General features: G+C 42.7%; 1 protein-coding gene across 2 annotated transcripts in view; it reads left to right on the forward strand.

Moving 5' to 3' along the window:
- Positions 1-347: 347 nt before the first annotated feature.
- Positions 348-21,503, forward strand: part of MICU2 (mitochondrial calcium uptake 2) — a 53,813-nt gene continuing 32,657 nt past the window's right edge. For both annotated transcript variants that reach the window (XM_027557586.1, XM_027557587.1), the window contains exon 1: positions 348-566. In XM_027557586.1, the coding sequence (XP_027413387.1) occupies positions 363-566 (204 nt within the window). In that variant the 5' untranslated portion in view covers positions 348-362. The remainder of the gene's footprint in view (positions 567-21,503) is intronic.

A 21,503-nucleotide genomic window follows, 5' to 3' on the forward strand; every position in this document is an offset into this window, starting at 1 on the left:
GCTCACAGCACCGCCTTAATCACGCCCACCGGGAAGAGGCTCAGTCTCACTGCGACCACCGCCGCCGCCCCAGACCACAGCCCCCCATCCCCAACTCGCGACCCCAGGCCCGGCTGGGTCTGCCCGGACGCGCACGGCCCTCACACGCTTCCCGCCGGGCCCTGTCCCTGCCCCGGAGGCGTGCCCAATCTATCTCGGACACGCCCCCGTCCCCGCACCGCCCAGTCCCCGCCCACAACAAGGTGCGCAGGCTCGGGGGCGGGGCGGAGACTGCCTCGGTCTCGCGACAACGCGGCCAGGCGCGAGCTTTCGGGACGCCGTGGGAAGCGGCGCGAGCGCCGCCTCAGAGCGCTTCCGCAAAGATGGCGGCGGCGGGCGGTTCGCGGCTGGCGGCCTGGGGCGAAAGGCTGCGGCGGGGTTTCGCTGCCGGCCGGCGGGCCTGGCCCGGCCCCGGGCCCGTGGCGGCGGCAGTGGCTGGCGTGGCCGTGGCAGGAGCAGGAGCGGCCTGGTATCACGGCCGCGTGAACGTGGCGGCGCCCCAGGGCAGCCTCACCGTCCTAGCTCAGGTACGGGACGGGCCCAGTCCGGCAGCCCCGCCGCGCCCCTCAGCCCTCGGGCGGCCGGAGGGTGGGGATGAGCAGTGGGCGTCTGGGGTGGCCCTGGGGCAGCCGTCTACCCGCGGGGACGTGGGGGCGTGTCCGGTGCAGGCCTCCCCGTCCCCCAGGACCGCCAGGTGGTCGAGCTGTGCCAGCAGTGAACTCTTTAATAATGAAAGCGTGCGCCCCAAAAGTTGGTCGGTTCATGATTCCTGGTTTTGTGGTCAACTGTCAGGAACATTGCTGCATGTCATAAACCTGTGTGCTTCCAGGGGCTCTAAGTACAAAGCTAAAGACGTTTCTTCTAAAACTGCGGTGTTTGAAAGTAAAGGTCATATTCCCTGGTTCCGCATTAATTTTCCACGTAAAACATTTGAAGCTTTAAGAGTAAAGTTTGTATGTGAATACTTTTGAAAATTAAAAGCAGTAATCTTTTTCTGTGGTTAGACTTACATTTTTTCTTTCTAATGGCCTTGAGTTCTGACGGACTCAACAGTCAAGATTCAACAAGAGAGGAAAGCTGGCCTTGTGACTTAAAACTAAATATTGACAGTATTTTTACTTGTATTAAGATGCCACAAAGTGAATACGTGCAATAACTCTTCCCCCATCCTCATACTATTTCTGATCCCAGGAGGAAGAATCTAACAGCGTTTTATAGCATTTTTGTTCATCCTGTGTCAAGCAATTCAGTTACTGTTCATCTTTGGTTTCTCTGCTTCTGTTTCATCCCTTTAGTTCATCCTGTTTAATTAATCTTCCCAAGAGTGTGACTTTAACCACATCTTGTACCCTTCTTCAGAAACCGTTAGTGCCTCATGCTCCTAGGATAAAATCCACATTTTTAAGTTTTGTTATTCAAAGCCCTCTGTAGTCACAGTCTGACATCGGGCTTCACCTGCCTGTTTCCTCCATCCTTGGAACAAGGGGCCTGTCCATCCCTCTGCTGCCCCAGCTGCTGCTCTGCTAGCCGCAGCACCACCACCAAAGTGACTTTGGAGTCACTTGTCTAGAACTACTGAGCTACACGTGCTTTTGACACAGCTGCTGCTGCTGCTGCTGCTAAGTCGCTTTAGTCATGTCCAACTCTGTGCGACCCCAGAGATGGCAGCCCACCAGGCTCCCCTGTCCCTGGGATTCTCCAGGCAAGAACACTGGAGTGGGTTGCCATTTCCTTCTCCAATGCATGAAAGTGAAAAGTGAAAGTGAAGTCGCTCAGTCGTGTCCAACTCTTAGCTACCCCATGGACTGCAGCCTACCAGGCTCCTCCATCCATGGGATTTTCCAGCAGTATGTATTATATAATTATTTTACTTAGTATGGCAAGGTGGTAAATCTTAACATGGTTTTAAAATAATAGTCATGATGTCCTTCATTTCTAGTCATCACACTAAGTGATTTCTCCAATAAAAATAGTGAATTTATATCCATTTGCTTATGCACTTTTCCAGTTTCCATTGTTACCCGTGCTTGCAGTTGTGAGGGTTAGTCAGGAATTCAGGCTTGAATTCGAGGTCATGAAATAGCAGATATGGAATTTCCCTTCTTTCTTCTTTCCACAATTCTTGAAGTGCTGCCTCTGTGCCAAGCAGAATGCAAGGAGCTGGAAATTCAAGACACATTTCAAGTGCTCACAGTTTAATGCAGGGGGGAACTTTAATCTAGGGTGAGGGGGTGATAAATGCTGGTGCTCTGGGGGCATCTGGAAGAGCCCCGCACACAAGCCTGGTGTCCTGAAGTGGTGGCCTGTGGGATGAACAGGGTTCGCAGGGCAGGGAGAAGGGGGTGAGCATTGCAGGCACGGGGACAGCATTGCAGCGGTCTGGAGAGAAGGATTGGACTGGTAAGACCTGGGCTGTAGATGATGAGGTTCAGAACCAGTGGCGGGGTATCAGGTCAGAAAAAAGTTTTTATCTAGAGGACAGCAGGCAGCCATCCTGGAGATTCCTAACCTTCATGGTTAGGAATGGTCCCCTGAGAATACAGGCCTAGAATTTAGGGAGTCTGGGGCTTCCCTGGTGGCTCAGACATTAAAGAATCTGCCCGCAACGCGGGAGACACGGGTTTGATCCGAGGGTCAAAAAGATCTCCTGGAGAAGGAAATGGCAACCCACTCCAGTATTCTTACCTGGAAAATCCCATGGACAGAGAAGCCTGGAGCGCTGCAGTCCTTGGGGTCACAAAGAGTCGGACACGACTAAAGCAACTTAGCACATGAACTTAAATAGAAAAAGATGACATTTTTGTTTTCAATGATCTATAAACTTAACATTTTCTTAAATTGTGAGTGTAGGCAACTAGTTGAAGAAGTATTAACAGTAGCTGACTGTCATCAATAGCAATCTCAGATATTTTCCTATTCTGATACCATTGTTACAGATATCTCAACATAACACTTCTTTGATATTAGAGTGCTTATTCAGCCTGCCACTGTCTTACGTTATTTAATGCATAAATCAAGAATTATGCACATTGCAGATTTGGCTTTCATCTTTGGAAAAAGAGTATGGAGACTATTTTGAAGGGAGTGGATTGAAAGCGAGTTCAGAAACTTGCAGTAATTCAGGAGAGAGTTGGTGATGGCTCAATTAGTGGATGACTTGGAAAGAAATTTAAAGATAAATTTGCAGAGTCTCAGTTGCTGGAATCTTGTGTGAAATGTAATTGTTTCAGCAAATAATAACAGGTTCACTCTCCACCACTATCCAAAAGTAGAGCATTCCTTTGAAACCTTTTGTAAGCTGGAATGGTGTAAAATCAAAGAGCAGTTACCTTAGACACATCTTGCTCACGGATACATGAAATAAATGGAGCTGAGTCACAGATGTTCACAGACACAGTTCGAGCTCTGGCATCTGATGCTGAGATGCTGAGTTCAGTTCCAGGGAGGAAGCTTGGCGGGACCACTCTTGCTGCCTGGGATGTGCACTGCCCCTACGATGGTTCACTGAAAAAGGCTGAGCACTACTTTGGATTTTTGCCTTTTTTTCATAAAAGCAAAAATCCTCTTCAGATTTTTTTTGATTAGCAGATACGAGTACCAGTGTAGGTCTTTGGTGAAAGTGAAGTGGCCTGAAGCAGAGGACTCCTGCAAGAATCCTGTACCAATGATGACATCTGGGCAACAACTTATTATTGGCTCTTTTAGAGATCCTCCAGAGTATGTCAGCCTACCAGTCACATTTATGTAAGCTGCTTCCTCCGAAATACTTTAGTATATTTGAAAACTGTTCTAGGTTTCTAGAAATACCCTCTTTAAGTATTGTTGTATTTGATTCTGGCATAGTAAAGTGAGATAAGACATGATAGAAGGGAGAAGACAATTATTTTATTATTCCAAGCCATTCTGTTTTAAAAGGATAGAAGTCCTTAATAAGCCTTGATATGTTTAAAAAAAAAATTCACACACCCCCGTTATATATATAGTTACCTCATGGGGAAAGCAGTTAGGAACTCTAGAGTTTTTGAGTTGCAATGGCAAAATTATTTTCTTCCTGCAGGAATTTCAATAATATATAAAAGTTTTTAGTTTTTATTGTATTTTGTTTTTGCAAACTAGAAACAATATATTGGTAAACCAGAACTGATGAAAACAAATCTCCATATCACTGAGTAAATCTCTAGTGACGTGTAAATCAGACTTAGGGTAGAACTTGTCTGAATCATTTTGATATTATAAATGCTTATAATAAGGCCTAAAACTGGAAGGGGGAGGAGAAAAAATAAAGTAAAAATTCATTACAGTTCGAAGTTGACAACAATTATGTTTTATTTGTTCTAACTGATTTTTTGATCGAATATTTCATTTATCCTCTATAAATTTTTACACTTTTTGGCCTTATAATTTTCAATTTATATGTGATATTGAATATGTTTCCCTGACTTCATAGTAGGATTTTGGGGTTTGCTTTTTAATGAAAAATTTGTCCACTATGCTTAAAGTAAAATTATTGTGTATAACAGAGTCCATTGTTGTCGTGCTTAGTTGCTCAGTCCTGTCAGACTTTTTGCAGTTCTGTGGACTGTAGTAGCCTGCCAGGCTCCTCTGTCCATGGAATTCTCCAAGCAAGAATACTGGAGTGGGTTGCCATGCCCTCCTCCAGGGGATCTTCCCAACCCAAGGATTGAACCCAGGTTTCCCACATTGCAGGCGGATTCTTTACCATCTGAGCCACCAAGGAAGCCTTACCTAGTCTGTAATACTGTATAAATGTTTTCTATTCTATGTAAATCCAAATTCCTTATTCTGTAGATTCATACGTGTCAGATTCCATTTGATATTGTTTATTTGTATTTATAAATTCTTGGAAGCTTTCCTCAACATTTAATCTGTTATTCTTTTATAGAACTTACCGCTTTCTGAAATTGTTTTATTGTTTCTTTTGTCTGTCTTAGAAGGATAGCCTCTTATCTTTTTCATCTTTGTATTCTTAAATGCATAAAACATATGAATGCATAAAACATTCACAATTATATAATGTTTGTCCAAAGAGTGAATAAATGAACTACACTTTGTAACAAAGTGACCTTGTCTAACTTTGGTTTGATTAGCCTTTGTAGAAATAATAGACAAGCAGTATCCAGAAATGTATAGATTCAGCTGAGTTACTAAATGTCATGTGTATATTCGGTTACACACTTAGGGTTATAGAGATACATGCCATGTTCCCAGTAGGAAACCTAAGTACATAGGAAACTTTGCTCTATTCTGCTAAATCCCAAGGGCCTAGAAAAGAGTCTTGTGCATAGTAGGTATGCTAAGTATTTATTGAATGGGTAAATGAGCTGATGAAATCTATGAGACAGTAATAGATATTCCTTTGTCTCAGAACATTCCACCTGTTACTGTGCATGAGATTTAATTTTTAATTCATATTGTTAATACTTAAACCTGTCTTTATACAGCAAGCTTTTGTCTGGAGCCATCACATTAAAATATCAAAATTAATTTTAGAATAAAATAAAATGCATTTCCATCCCAGTTATTGAGATCCTTCAACTTGTAAACCTCAAGCCAAATAAATTTGTTTCATTAATTTATTTTGACTGTGCTAGGTCTTTGTTGCTCCTCACAGGCTTTTTGTAGTTGTGGTGAGCAGGGGCTTCTCATTGCAGTGACTTTTCTTGTTGAGGAGTCCTGGCTCTAGGACAGGAGGGCTTCAGTAGTTGCGGGTCCCTGGCTCTAGGGCACAGGCTCAGTGGTTGTGGTGCACGGGCTTAGTTGTTCCAAGGCTTGTAGGATCTTCCCACACTAGGGATAGAACCCACGTTCCCTGGATTGACAGGTGGCTTCTTAACTACTGGACCACCAGGGAAGTCGTAAATTATTTTTAAATTTGGAAAATAACCCTGACCTAGACTAAAACCAACTTTATCAATAAACTATTTTGATGTTAAATGTATGGCACACATTTTTGTATATTATTGATTACACTGAAGATTTACATACAACAAGATCTGTATCTTAACGACTGATTCATTTCCTCTTAGGGAGAGAATGGTTTGGTTTACAAGGTCAGTGTTTCTGGAAGAGTCAGCGTCCTAAGGACCTGGTTGTGGCTTGGGCTCCACAGGTAAGGGCAGGTGGCTGGCATAAGAGAGGCACATAAGAAGTCTGGGCATAGAAACAGAAGGGGAGATGGGAGCTGGACTGGAAGGGTAAATTCCCTTACAACCTTTGATCTCCCTGCCTCCCACCCGTCTGGAGTCTGGTAGATTGTTACAGGCTCAGGCAGTCACACGCGGTTGCTGTGGCTTAGGCAGGGGCCAGTGGAAGTGATGCCCAGAGAGGAGGAAATGAGAATGCAGTTCCTCCCACTCCCAGTGTATTGGCAGCACTCCAGGAAGGGGCTTTTTGCATTATCCTTCAGTTTTAATTGAGGTGTAGTTGACATAAAAATTGTATATATTTAAGGTGTACCACTTGATGTCTTATTTGTATACACTGTGAGATGGTCAGTGCTGTCAAGCTGATTAACATCCATCACCTCACGAAGTTACCATTGTTGTGTGTGGGTGTGTGGTGAGAACACTTAGATCTACCCTCCTAATAAACCTCAAGCACACGATACAGTATTGTATGTACAGTGTAATATATGTGTATTGTCATGCTGTCCTTTAGACATCCAGGACTTAGCCTGCATAACTGACACTTCATACCCTTTGACCAACATCTCCCCATCCCCCCAGCTGCTGGCAACCACCATTCTGCTAAGTTCTATGAGTTTCACTGCTTCAGTTTCACAGATAAGTGAGCTGTGTGGTATCTGTCTGTCTGTATCTGGCTTATTTCACTGAACTTAATGCCCTCCAGGTTCGTCCATACTGTTACCCTTGGCAGGGTTCCTTATCCAAGGCTGAAGAGTGTTTGTCAGCTTGCGGTATGGGTGTGTATCAGTATCTTCTTTACCCATTATCTGTTGATGGAAACTTGGATTCTTTTCATACCTTGGCTCTTGTGAACAATGAGCAGTGACCTTGGAAGCTCGGATTTCTATTAGAGATACTGACTTTAGAAGTGAAATTGTTCATTTTTTGAGGAACCGTCTTACTTTCTCCACAGTGGCCTCACAGTTTACAGTGGTGGTCTAGGAGGGTTCCCCTTTCTCCACAGTCTCACCAGTGCTTATCTCTTGTCTTTTTGATAATAGCCATTCTGACAGATGGGAGATAGTACCTCATTTTGGTTTTGATTTGCATTTCCCTGATAGTGATTTTGAGCACTGCTTCTTATATCTGTTGGTCTTTTGTAGCTAGGTCATCTTTTCAGAAATGTTAATCAGGTCCTTTGCTTGATCAATCAGGACTTTGGTGTTTTGGTTTTTGCCATGGACCTGAGTTGCCTGTGTATGTTGGATACTAACTCATCAGATGTGTGGTTTGTAAATAATTTCTTCCCATACCATGGGTTGATTGTTTCCTTTGCTGTGCAGAAGCTTTTTACTTTGATGTAGTCCTGACAATTTTTGCTTTTATTCTCTGTGCTTTTGGTGTCATACCAAAAAAATCATTGCCCAGACCAAAGTCAAGAAGCTTTCCCTCTGTTTTCATCTCATAGTTTTCGGTTATTACATTTAAGTCTGTAACCCATTTTGAGTTAATTTCGAGTTAATTTTTGTATAAGATGCAGGATGAGGGCCCAATTTACTCTTCTGCATGTGGCCATCTGGTTTTCCCAACACTTTGTTGAAGAGACTGTCCTTTCCCCGTTTCATGTTCTTGGCTTTCTTATTGAAGATGAGTTGACTGTAAATGCGTGAATTTACATCTCTTTCTGTTCCAGTGGTTTATATGCCTGTTTTTATGCCAGTACCATACTTTTCAGCACCTGCCACTTCTGGTTTTATTACTGTAGTGTTGTAATAGATTTTGAAATCAGGAAGTGTGATGCCTCCAAGTGTGTTTATCTCACTCAAGATTGCTTTGACTTTTTCAGGGTCTTTTGTGGTTCCATAGGAATTTTAGGGTTTTTTTTTTTTTTCCTATTTCCATAAAGAATGTCACTGGGATTTTGCTGGAGAGCTCTTTGAATCTGTAAATCCCCTAGGTCTGTTGCAACTGAGAGAGTGAAGACAGACAGTTGAGCTTTGGGTGTGCTGATATAGGGGAGTTGTTGCTAACCTTGAAAAAAGGCATTTCAGTGAAATACTGGAGGCAGTTTAATTGGAGTGTGTTGAGGAGAGACTGAAGTAAGAAAGCAAAGAAAGCAAATCAGTTCAGTTCAGTTGCTCAGTCGTGTCCAACTCTTTGTGACCCCATGGACTGCAGCGCTCCAGGCCTCCCTGTCCATCACCAACTCCTGGAGTTTACTGAGCTCATGTCCATCAAGTCATTGATGCCATCCAACCATCTCATCCTCTGTCGTCCCCTTCTCTTCCTGCCTTCAATCTTTCCCAGCATCAGGGTCTTTTCCAAGGAGTCAATTCTTTGCATCAGGTGATAGAGATGCTTCTTTCTAGAAGTGTTGCTGAAAGGGTATTAAAAGAAACACTTGCTGGGACAGTGATGTAATTAGGAGGCAAAACCTGGTCCAGCTCTGACTGTGGGGGAATTAGAGGTGGACATCTTTGAGGAAGGAAAGAAGCTCCTGGAGCCCAAGCCCAGGAAGAAAGGTCAGGCTATGAGACGAATTTTCCTCCTTCATCCTAACAGGGAGGGGAAGCATAGGGTGTGGCTAACCTAGCAGCTGGCTACAGACCTGATGGTGAACTGCTCTGGAAAATCAGGAGGTAGAATCAGGGACACTGGGTGGTGGATCAGAGGGCTCGTAATGACTACTGCTGGAGAGGAAGGCTGTCCACAGCGGAGGGCGGAAGAGATGGGTTCACACACTCATGAAGAAGAGAGCTTGGGCCAGTGGCCACAGACTTCTGATGGCTTGCCTTTGGTGGATTTTTCCTTGTAGCTAAAAAATATTACCTAACATTATTTTTAAGAAGGCTTGGTATTATGAGTTTAATGTGGATAATATATTGCATCATGGCATTAAATTTTAAAATTAAATTCTAAAATAGTAATAGAACATCAAAGGTGGTTTTTCTTTGATACTATTTAGATTCACATTTTGAACTCATTTTGTGAGTAGAGCCTAAAACAAATGGTCACGCATTTTAAATAAATAAAAGCAAGGTGTGTGGATCTTCATGTTCTAATAGTCAGAAATATGTTAACTTGGAAAGCAGTTTTGCAGGTATTACTAGATGCAGGACTCCTTTTCTGTTGCATATCAATGAATATTTTAAAAACTCAAATAATGTAATTAATGAGATGGAACTATTAATATTTTAATTTGCTATAAGAGCTCTAAGCAATTTGTAAAATTAAATTGGCACATTGAAACTATCACAGTATTGTTAATTGGCTGTACTCCAATATAAAATAAAAAGAAAAATTAAATTGGCATTGCTTTATTTTATTTCAAGTTGTCTGACTATATTTGTGGTCATTATTTTTGTGAAGTGGGAGGAAAGGACATTAGTAAGATCTTAGCAAGGTAGAACAGGAATATATTGGCATCTGCTGAGACTGGGATGTATTTGTGCACAGTCCCTTGGATTTAATGATGGTGCATTTAAAACTGGTTATGCCAAGGGCGATGAACTTGATAGCAGCATACAGAGGTTTAATAACCGTGAAACACTATAAGCCTAATGAAGACGAAAGCTTTCTTGCAACAGTAAAGCAAGAATGCAAAGAAGTTTTTATACTTTATTGCCTCAGGTAAAAATGTGTCTGGAAACAGATAAGTGATGACACAGCTTTGATGTTAATAAACCCAAATGGAAGTCAGAAATCAAAGTGTGTAAGTGGCCAGATTATGAAAAGAGAGATGACAGAGTTATACCCTGTGATTAGATGTAGTTTGTGCTTTGGGCAAAGCTATTTGTCCTGCACGAATGAGAAGCTGTCTTTCCTTCCTTCCTCGTGGACACTGTCCCTGTATCCTACTGTAACTCTTTGGAGGTGCTTTTCGGGGAGATGGGGACAGAGAAGGCAAGAAAGGAAGGAAAACAAATTGTAAAAGCAGAAGCATTTTTAATCTGTCATTTTGCAGTTATGTTTATTTAGCTGAACCTGGAAGTAAAAAATTACTATTTACTCTCATTCTATGAAGCATGTGTTCTGGTAGATAATGTGTTCAAATTAATGCTTTTGCTACTGTAAGTTTTGGAGCTTTATTAATTGTACCAGTGCACAAACATATCCGAAGCCATCAATTGTAGCAGTATATGAACTTAAAAGTTACATTTTAAAAAGTAATAAATATTTGGTAGCATAAATGATAGCAAATATATTCTCTTAGTAATCTGCTCTCCATTAAAAAAAGTTGTTAAATGTTTCAGATTATAAAGAATTTCAATATAGAAATAATACTTAATGGAACCCCTGGAGGAGAAGTGGCAACCCGCTCCAGGATTCTTGCCTGGGAAATCTTGTGGACAGGGGGCTATAGTCTGAGGTCACAACGAGCTACACACAACTTAGCAACGGAACAACAGCAAATCCTATGTTTAAGCATACCCTGGTGTATATAGACATTTTTCATTGACATCTGTAGAAGTTTCATGAACATGGGGTATTGCAGAATAAAATTTGTGATTTCTGTTCATTAAGAAATACGATCTTACAAGATCTTTAGTTTGTCCGTATGTATACTGTATGGTCCAACCAGTCCATCCTAAAGGAGATCAGTTCTGGGTGTTCTTTGGAAGCACTGATGCTAAAGCTGAAACTCCAATACTTTGGCCACGTTATGGGAAGAGTTGACTCTTTGGAAAAGACTGATGCTGGAAGGGATTGGGGGCAGGAGGAGAAGGGGACGACAGAGGATGAGATGGCTGGATGGCATCACCGACTCAATGGACATGGGTTTGGGTGAACTCCGGGAGTTGGTGATGGACAGGGAGGCCTGGTGTGCTGCGATTCATGGGGTCACAAAGAGTCGGATGCGACTGGACCGAACTGAACTGAACTGATCCTGTATGGTTGGTGTGTCCTATACTAGCAATTGTGTACCTTCAGTGTTTCCTGTCACATTAAACTTTAACACAACATAGTTAAATTTTAACACAACATAGTTCCAGGCGTCTTCCTCCTAGGTCTTCATCAGGGGGCTGCTGCGTGCCCGAAATGCAGACCATTTTTAAAGTTAGAGAGAATGAACCTTAAGTAGGAAAGCACAATGTTTTTTCCACAAACTTTTGTAGATATTCCCAAGCAAAGTATGATGGGCTTAACTTCTCCGCTGTTTGGGAAGATCAGTCATGTTTCTCTTTTGCTGGTGTACACAATTAGAAGATTATGCATAATAAGAAATTACAAATGAGTTGGTTTCTATGTTTCTGAGTGTGTGCAATGTATAAATATCAAGAGATTAAATCACACTATTAGTGTTTTAAAGACGGAATCTTTTCCAGTTTACATTTGTTGCTAACTGACCAAATTAGAGCCAGTTCAGATCAGAAGCAGGTCCCTGATAGGGTTTCTGCCTCTGTTCAGACCCACGGTCCTGGGGAGTTCTGGGGCCAAAGTCAGGTCGGGAGCCTCTCTGTGGCTGCTCCTGCCCTGGGTTCCAGGCTGGGATGGACGCCCCTGAGCTGTGGCTGCTGAGGAAGAAGTGTGAAGAGCTGACACCTCCCAATGGCTCACCCAGTGACAGTTCTGCCTGCGCTGAAGTGAAAGGCTTAGCTCTTTGTAGTGCCTGCTTCACACTTACCAAGTGAGGTGCTGTAATGTGGAGCCAGGCAGGATGGTTCTAAGGAACAGTGTGCTATAACCAGGGAAGAGGATATAGGAGTTACCTACCCTCTCCCAAGCACGGACACTGTTTTCACATATAATTTCCAGGGGCCTCGTGCAGCAGGAAGCATGGTTGCAGTGTGGGGTATGAGCCTCCGCTCTAAATGTTTAGGTTACCTGCTTGTTCCTTCTAGGTTATTAGTATTTGTCCTTCTTTACATCACAGAATGCTTTGAGTGTTATATTTAAAATTACTTTCAAGTGAACTGTTTGATCCTGTCCCTGCATTCCTCTTTGGTTTTGGATGATTCTCTGCTCAGATCAAATAATTTGCATGTTAGCTCTCCTCTTTGAACAGTCCTTCAAAGTGTGCTGACTGTACATTCTCTAGCCCAGTGTACTGTCTGTTGGCCCTGTTATGCTGGCTCATCTGCTAACGTCTCTGTAAACACACAGATGCCTCTATTTCCACATCCCTCTCCTTGAAACGATAAAGACCTGTCACCCGAGAGTGTCTTCACATTTATTCTCTTTACCCTTTAGCACCCAGGTGAAGTGGGTCATTCAGGATCTCAGAGCCTGAAGAGTCTACTTTTGGTTTCATAGTAACATGTTTAATACTGGTAATAATACAACTATATAAAGTCATTAGTAAAGGAGTATCTAAATAGCAGCCATAAATATTTAGAAACTGATTTTTTCACTAAACAAAGTGGCAAAGTTATCCAAATCTTTGGATATTCAGAGCAACTCTTTGGAATTTCACTAGCAATTTGGGTTTGGCTCTTAGGGTTTCCTGAGTCTTTTCAGAACTTCAGGCCATATTTGAGCCTGTACGTATATGTCCCTTCCTTTTCTCTACTCTGTTCCCACATTTAACTAGAATTATTCTCCTGATTATGAAGAGTACAGGAGTAAGTTGACCTGCAAATAAATGTTAGAAGGGCACAATACCCTTTTTAACTACCCAGGTGCTAGTTCTCTCCATGCCTACCCTTAAAGTATGTATGTGACAATTTACAATAAACGGTAAGTTTTCATTAGTTTTGTTCCTCATGTAAGAATCTAAAAGTCTCAAGGGTCAGGATAAAGATTATTCTTTAACATGCACCCAAAGAGGGACTTCCCTGGTGTTCCAGTGCCTAAGACTCCGCACTCCCAATTCAGGGGGCCTGGATTCCATCCCTGGTCAGGGCACTAGATCCCACATGCCGCAGCTAAGAGTTTGCATGAACGAAGATCAGAGATCTTGCGTGCTACAACTAAGACCTGGCGCAGCCAAATGATAAATGTTTTTTCAAAAATAAATGATGTGTTCTATGTTTATACTTTACAGATACAAAGCAGAGTTTTAATGAACATTAAATTAATTTGCAGAACTATGTAATCACATCTGTGCATTACTTTTCCTTTTCATGTCATGTAATCTATGTATTGCTTCATTTGCTGGTGATTTAACTTATCAACAAATATAAGTGACATGTGTCTTAGTACTTCTATTGTTAAAGCAGTAACTTTACCTGTTTTGCCAGTGCTTGGTAAAATGTTCACCTCATCCCCTGCTCATTTGTTACAAATACATTTTAATCAAAACTTTATCTTAGACACATTGTATTATGTCCACTAACTCCAAGTGGAAGCTGAAAAAAATCCATTGCAGTCTAAACCAAACACAACATAAAACCTGAAGTCCACTGGATCATTCAGATTTATGGACAGAAAGTGTGCGGCAGCTGGAGCAGCCGGGTTTCAGAGCCTCTGTTTCCAAGATTCCATGACTTCTACAGCAGCACAGAAGACACATTTTAAGTCCAGTTGCCACTGCCACCAGCTGTCCACAGCTCTGCCCCTGTGCTCCTCTGATGAAGGCATCTTTAAAATCTATAGTCACTAGCAGTATGTGGTAATTTGTAGTTGTAATAAAAGGAAACAAAGGGTCTTTATTTCTGTTGTGTTCACACTTAGGTGCAGTTGTACATGATAGAGTACATACCTAGTTACCCAAGGATAGCTTAATAAATTGTTAATACCATGATGCTGGGAAAGATTGAAGGCAAAAGGAGAAGGGGGCGACAGAGGATGAGATAGTTAGACAACATCACTGATTCAGTGGACATGAATTTGAGCAAACTCCAAGAGACAGTGAAGGATGGGAAAGCCTGGCCTGCTGCAGTCCATGGGGTTGCAGAGTCAGACAGAACAGCAACTGAACAACAGCAACAGGATTTAAACTATATTAGCACAAAACCCTTTTGCCTGTTGGTTCAAGGACTGAAATCTATTTTTTAATTACTTTTTGAACATCACACTTGGAGTGTGGAATTGGTTCCCGTTCATAAAGATTCATTCATTTCTGGCACACTTTTTTTTACTATTTAACAGTATTAACCACATAGTAGACACTGGGAACACAGAAGAGAGAGAGCCTATCCTTGAAGCAGGCACACAGGGGCAGACACTCTCTGTCCACAGAGTTACCAGTCTTCAGTGAACGCTAGCTGAGTTCTGCATGCGCACTCTGAAAAATACCTCACCCACACAGGTGCTCGGGGAAGGACTCTTAAGAGGAGACAACCTGAACGCTTAACAAATAAGAGAAGGATAAGAAGCAATCACATGCTTACCTTTGTGAAGTTTCTTAATCACAATCAGAAGCCAAGTGGTTACTTCATCTGTCTCCTGGAAAGAGCTGCAGTTTAAAGGTTTTTGAAGCTCATCAGAGGGAGCCAGGTAACAACAGAAACTCGGGACGTACCAGCAGACCCAGTCAGTTTCAGGAAAGTGATGTTGGCAATGAGCAAAACTAGGGTTGATGCTTTAAATTAGTGAGGTATTTGTTTTGTTCAAGGCCAATTCATAAAAATAATAATGTCAATGGAATTTTAAGATAAAAGTGTAATTTTTGTTTTTAATAAGAAATTGCAAATCTGCCCCTTTGTTAAAGCTTTCATTATTTTTCCTTTTACCTGAAGGTTTTCCAAAAAATCTGTTCTTTTTGTTTGGAATAAATATGTATGCAAGCAACATATTGCTGTTTGAGGGGTAGTGGTGGGTGTTTTTTAATCCATTTTTTTTAATACCAAATTTTGTGTAGGGTCAGGTTATGGGCTTAAGGGACTTGGCGGTAGAAAAGCAAACTACCATTGTGTTGACCCGCAAGCTGTAGAAACCCACCCTCACTCTGTGCTGCTGTGAGCTGAGGAAGTGTGGAGCAAGACAGTCTTGCTGGGGATTAAGGGTGTGGGACTCTGAGTGGGTCAGGGAGAAAGTGGGGGCATGGTGGAGGAGACTACGAATGACTCACTTTCCTCCTGAAATCCCAAACTATAAAATACTTAGAGCTACAGACTGCAGCTATTCCCGTGAAGGGATGGGAGAGAGTCCTTCAAAGAGTCCTTTAATCCATCCTCCTTGCTCCACACTGTGTGCTGTAGGATACGGTCTCCTCAGTGTTGTCACCCTCGTGGTCACCTCTCTTTCTGACTCAGCCCTCTGATAACACTCTGCCCAGGCTTACTTAGAGTTCTCAGTTTTGAGGAGATCTTTTTGCATGAGTGTGCAAGGTTCCTGCAATTAGATCATAGCTCATATCACAAAAGGTTCCTTGTTACATGCTACTGTACTCCTCGGTTGCCCAAAGAGAGGTCACAACCCAGATAAATTTACTGATACCAGACCAACATAGTAGTCTTCTATTTAAATTTAATTAAATAATAATGAAAAATATTACTCTGGTGCATCTCTCTCTCCTTTTTTTTTTTTTTGGTTCCCTGTGCTATACAGTAAACCCTTGTGGGTTATCTGTTTTATTCATAGCAGTGTGTGTAAGTGTTAATCCTGTACTCCTAAGTTATCCCTGCCCTCTTTCCCCTTTGGTAACTATAAGTTTGTTTTCTATGTCTGTGAGTCTGTTTCTGTTTTATAAATAAGTTCCTTTGTGTCACCTTTTAGATTCCACCTATAAAGGATAGCATATGGTATTTGTTTTTCTCTGTCTGACTCACTTCACTCAGTATGACAGTCTGCAGGTCCATCCATGTTGCTGCAAATAGCATTTTTCATTCTTTTTCGTGTCTGAGTAATATTCCATTGTGTGTATGTACCACATCTTTATCCATTCCTCTGCTAGTGGGCTCTGGGTTGCTTCCATTTCTTGACTGTTGTGAATGCTGCTGCTGTGAACATTGAGCTACATGCACATCTCTCATTTGAAAAAAAGTCATAAAGTCATGGCTGATAAGTAACACTGGGAAAGTAACTATCAGAGATTGGGATTTGTCATTGTGGGGCTTTCACGTTTGCTAAACGCTCCTTTCATACTTCAGTCCAGCTCTTACCCCACTAGAAAGGGGCTGATCATTCATGTGTCACTTTATACACGGCTTGGTTGTAGGAGATGTGTGATACTTACTAAGTAAGTTGGTGTTGGAGGTTTGTAGGAAGAGTGTTTCCCTTGTGAGTGGGGCAGTGAGCTGAAGCAACACTGTCATTTCTTAGGAAGTGTCATGTCATGGCTGTACTGATAACACTGAGAAAGCTGTATATTAATCCCTTGAAACCTACTTTACACGTTTTGTTTAGAACATAAACAAAAATGATGTGCCTCCTGAAAAGCAGTTATGGAGGAAGGGAACGTGCTTTTCTGCTCGGTGATCTCATCAGGAGAGAGAAGGTGCTGGTTTATATTATTACTGTTTGTTTATTTGGCTGAGTCAGGTCTTAGTTGCAATCTGTGAACGCTTAGTTGTGGCTTGTGGCATCTAGTTCCCTGACCAGGATGATGGAACCCGTGTCCCTTGCATTTGGAGTGCTTGTCTTAGCCCCTGGACCAGGAGGGAAGCCCCGGCACTTCCTTCTTTACTCCTCAGCATCCTGACAGTCGGCCCTCCTCTTCAGGCAGACTGTGATCGTATTAGATATTTCTTTAACACATTTATTTAGGCATATGTCATTTCATTTCACCATGCTCATCTAGGAAAAGCCACACTAGCTTTCTTCTCATCTCCGGAAAGAAGTCTAGACTAGGCCATCACTAGAGTAAACAGTGGGCTTCCCAGATGATTCAGCAGTAAAGAATCTGAATGCCAATGCAGGAGACATGGATTCGATCCCTGAATCGGGAAGGTCCTCTGGAGTAGGAAATGGCAACCCACTCCAGTATTCTTGACTGGGAAATCCCATGGACAGAGGAGCCTGGTGGGCTACAGTCCATGAGATCTCTAATGGTCAGACACAACACACAGAAAACAATATCCAGAGGCCACAGAGGATAGTTCCCAGAGCTTGCAGGTTTGCCAGGAATGACCTTCATCTCCCTCACTAATACTCTGTTATTTTGTAGAATTTATTGTGAAGCATAGCTTACATAGTGAGTATTTTTAATTTAGTCCAGTAGTATTTTGTTTCATGTACAATAAAATCTCCCTGATACAGAACAAAATGGAAAAATTCTGTCTAATGACTGAAAGTTTCCAGTTGTAAAGTTTTCTCTAAGAAGAAAAGATATTCTTTAATTATACCACAGAAAGTTCAAAGACAGCAAAACAGTTACATTTTATCCAGATTATTGCAAATTCCAAAATAAAGACCCCCAAATGAATGGGTTTTAGGTCTGATGCAGTGTGTATATATTGGACATATTGAAAGCATTGTAAAGAAGGCCTGTTCTTTTCCCACCTTCTTCCTGAGAAATGCCAAAACCAAAGAATGTTCAACAAAGAACAGAGCACTTTTTCCAATTTGTCATTTCATGGATAAAAAGTAGAGACAGAATGCTGAAGCACCTGTTGCTTTAAAGGCAATAAACTCGTGAAATGTTTTAACAGAAGTCATCAGCTTTCAAAGATCTCTTTTATCCAGTCCACATCACTCATTGCTCTTAATTCCTTTGTCACATTTTTTACTGCATTACAAGTAATCCTTGAAAGCCATGGAGCGTTTTACGTTTAACCAGAACCATGTGGACGGCACTCTCGGGCTGAGGCTGGCCCCACCCCGGCTTCTCCACCCCTCCCTTCCCGTACACTTGGCTTCTGATGCAGGCTGGAGAAGCGCATCCCAGCTCCGTCACTCTCCAGCCTGGCCCGGTGGGTCTGGAAGGCTGCGCTTTGATCTCCAGCAGCACATTCCACTCACTCTTTTCTTCCCGAGACCCACCACCCGCCAGGCTCTCAGTTATTTATGTGTCAACAGTCTGCGTTGCCCAACAGGGTTGACTCCGGGTGTTTAGGAAATCTCATTCAGATAACCGTCAGGATTGGTACCATTTAGTCTGACCTACTGGAGTAGTTCTCTAAAACTGCAGTAAATTAGTTGAAGGTGAAGATGGGCAGAAAAATTCTCTCCAGCCTCTTGGGTTGAGTAGCTTGAGCATGTTTCTACCTTTCTTTTCCTCGCGGAGTACATCCACAAGCTTGATGTGTGTCTTCAAGAATTACTGCAGGAATGCGTCTTGCCTTACACATGCGTCTTACACAAAGCGTCACTTTGTGTATTACCTTCTCTGAGAACAGTTTTTAAGAGGTTCATCCCAGCAATAAGGGCATCCTGGTTCTAGCCTTATTTAAGTTTCCTGAAAGATCTAGAAGTGACCAGTCTCCTGTGCGGTCCTCATGCAGACCGTGGCAGATAGCATCCTAAATTCTAAATCTGCGGGTTTGCGTGAGGTTTCCACTCTGGTTTTGAAGTGGGCGCCCGATCTGTTCATTTTCTCCTTGAAGCGCAGTGTTTTCACGTTGAGTACTGGGTGTCTGTCACACGTGTGGATGCTCTTTTCCCTAATTGCTTTCCTCTGTGCTTTTCTCCTGCCTTCTGTGTGATTATCCCCGCATCGTTAGTTTGTGTATTTGCTGCAGTGTTGATTCTAGTCTTTACTGCTAAAGTTTTAGTTTCGTTCCACCATTTTTCTCCTGTGCTGCTTTTCTTTGTTAAGAGCTGGGCGGCTCCCTTCAGGTGTCCGTCATCTTCATCTTTGCTCTCCAGTGTTTTAAAGTCCATCATTTTTTTTTTTCTCTCTGATTTTTCTCTGCTTGCTTTCAGAATTTGATTTTTATTGTAGTTTCCTATCACTCTTCATCTTCCTATGGAATTTGGATAGGCCCAACATCAGTTTTTAAACAGATGGTCTAGCCAGATACGTTATTTGCTAAGACAGTGTGAATATATAAGCTTGACCCCTTTCTGTCCTGAGCTGAGTGCTGTTTGTCTTCACACCGGAATCTCAGCTGCAGGGTTTCGGAGGACTGTGGGTCAGTTAGCGGCCTGAGGGATTGGAGGAGAAGCAGGGCGTGTCCAGCTCTCCTCTGGCCACCCTGCCTTCCTGTCCCGCTGGGGCTTACCCCATCCCCTGGGGTGGCCTTTGGGTTTCCCATTGGGGTACCTGCCCTTTAGAGAAATACCCTCAAGACAGGGTTGCTGGCATTTTGGTCAGTGTGGTTGTGGACACAGTGTTTTCCTTGCCCAACCATGCCCGCCTGTGCTGCCACAGGATGGGAGGAAGTCCAGTGACAGGCCTGTAGTGACTGCAGCGAGTGACAGGGTTTCAGGGTTAAGTTTGCCACAGGATACAGGATGGCATGAAAGCCAGCAGAGACATAACCATCCATCCTGTTATGAGACCACTAGAGGAGGAGGATAAACAAGTAATTAGCCCCTTCAGTTGGCTGGCATTTGCAAAGAAGAATTTGGTTATGTAAAAAGGATTACCAGTCAATCCTAAAGGAAATCAACCCTGCATATTCACTGGAAGGACTGATGCTGAAGCTAAAGCTCCAATACTCTGGCCAGCTGATGCAAAGAGCCGACTCACCAAAAGACCCTGATGCTGGGAAAGATTGAAGGCAGGAGGAGAAGGGGACGAGAGGATGAGATGGTTGGATGGTATCACCAATTCAATGGACATGAGCAAACTCCAGGAGACGGTGAGGGACAGAGAGGCCTGGCATTCTGCAGTCCGTGGGGTCATAAAGAGTCAGACACGACTTGGCAACTGAACCACAGCAAGAAGAAGGACTAAGTTGTTGGTAAAAGGTGTTTTTTTAACTCATTATGAACAACTTAGGTGTTAGATAGTATAAAAGAGCTGGCGTTTATTTAAAGATTTGGAAATACACATATGTATTTCTGACACATTATTTACTTTTTAAAATTCTCTTAGTAGACTGTATATTAACATTAATATAATAAATGTAAATATTCTTTTAGCTAATAATGTGTGTGTCCACATGTAACTTCAGCTCTTCAGTATGCCATGTTGTCTTTCGTGTCTCAGACTTTGCCAGTGCTGTGATGTCTACTGACAAGACTCTTGCCCACCCTCCCTTCTGTCCCATCTGTAGACGCTCTGTGAATCACTCTAGTAGGAATTAGTGTTTGTCTTGTTTCCTACCAGTTTCCTAGAAGTACTCACTATCCACTTGATAATACATCAAATCATAACGTGTCTGCCTCACATATAAAGTGTTGAGAAAATATGAATGAAATTCAATTTTCTGATGGCTAGAATAAGAGTATGCACTTGTGTGATTAAGACATGCCTCTTGAGGTATTTTGGTAGTAGTAATTTCAGAGGGAAGAAAAGGAAAGACATGAACAGGCAAGTTCCCAAGGAGACAGGGCGCTGTCATGCAGACTCAGTGTCTCTGCGGCCAGTGTTCTAGCAGGCACCGCTATGCTGTGCTTAGTCGCTCAGTTGTGTCCGACTCTGCGGCTCCATGGACCTTAGCCCACAGGACTTCTCTATCCATGGAGATTCTCCAGGCAAGAATATTGGAGTTTTGCCAAGAAAATGCACTGGTCATAGCAAACACCCTCTTCCAACAACACAAGAGAAGACTCTATACATGGACATCACCAGATGGTCAACACCGAAATCAGATTGATTATATTCTTTGCAGCCAAAGATGGAGAAGCTCTATACAGTCAGCAAAAACAAGACCAGGAACTGACTGTGGCTCAGATCATGAACTCCTTATTGCCAAATTCAGACTGAAATTGAAGAAAGTAGGGAAAACCACTAGACCATTCAGGTGTGACCTAAATCAAATCCCTTATGATTATACAGTGGAAGTGAGAAATAGATTTAAGGGACTAGATCTGATAGATAGAGTGCCTGATGAACTATGGACAGAGGTTCGTGACATTGTACAGGAGACAGGGATCAAGACCATCCCCATGAAAAAGAGAAGCTCTAAAGAAGCATAAAACTAGCTGCTCAAAGAAACCGGTTGTCACATTGTAGGGAGAGAATTAATACTGGTCAGAGGACTGAGCTCAGCCACGAGGAGCTGTTGATGGCTTTGAATCTGGGGAGGTTTAAGCAACTGGAATCACTATTTTTTCTGTTCCAGTTGCAGTCGGCACTCAGTGAGCATGACTTGTGTGTGAGTGTGAAGAGGAAGTGATATGTCTGGGAAGACGCTGTGGTCCAGGTTAGCGCACTGCCTTCAGCAAGCATCCTGAGGGCCGTGTGCTATCGTAGTTCACAGACGACGCTTGTGAGTCAGGGTTACTGTTCTGACCTTGGCATCTGCGCTGTGCCCGCTGGTCTGTCATCCTCTTCCAGTCTGCCTGGGGGGCCCCGTGTGGGTAGGAGGGTAGTATGGTGCTGAAGAGATGGAAACACTGTTGAGTTGGACACACCTGGTTTTACTTATCTCTACCATTTTGTCC

The sequence above is a fragment of the Bos indicus x Bos taurus genome, chromosome 12, assembly GCF_003369695.1.
Source record: "Bos indicus x Bos taurus breed Angus x Brahman F1 hybrid chromosome 12, Bos_hybrid_MaternalHap_v2.0, whole genome shotgun sequence".
Classification (NCBI taxonomy): Eukaryota; Metazoa; Chordata; class Mammalia; order Artiodactyla; family Bovidae; genus Bos; species Bos indicus x Bos taurus.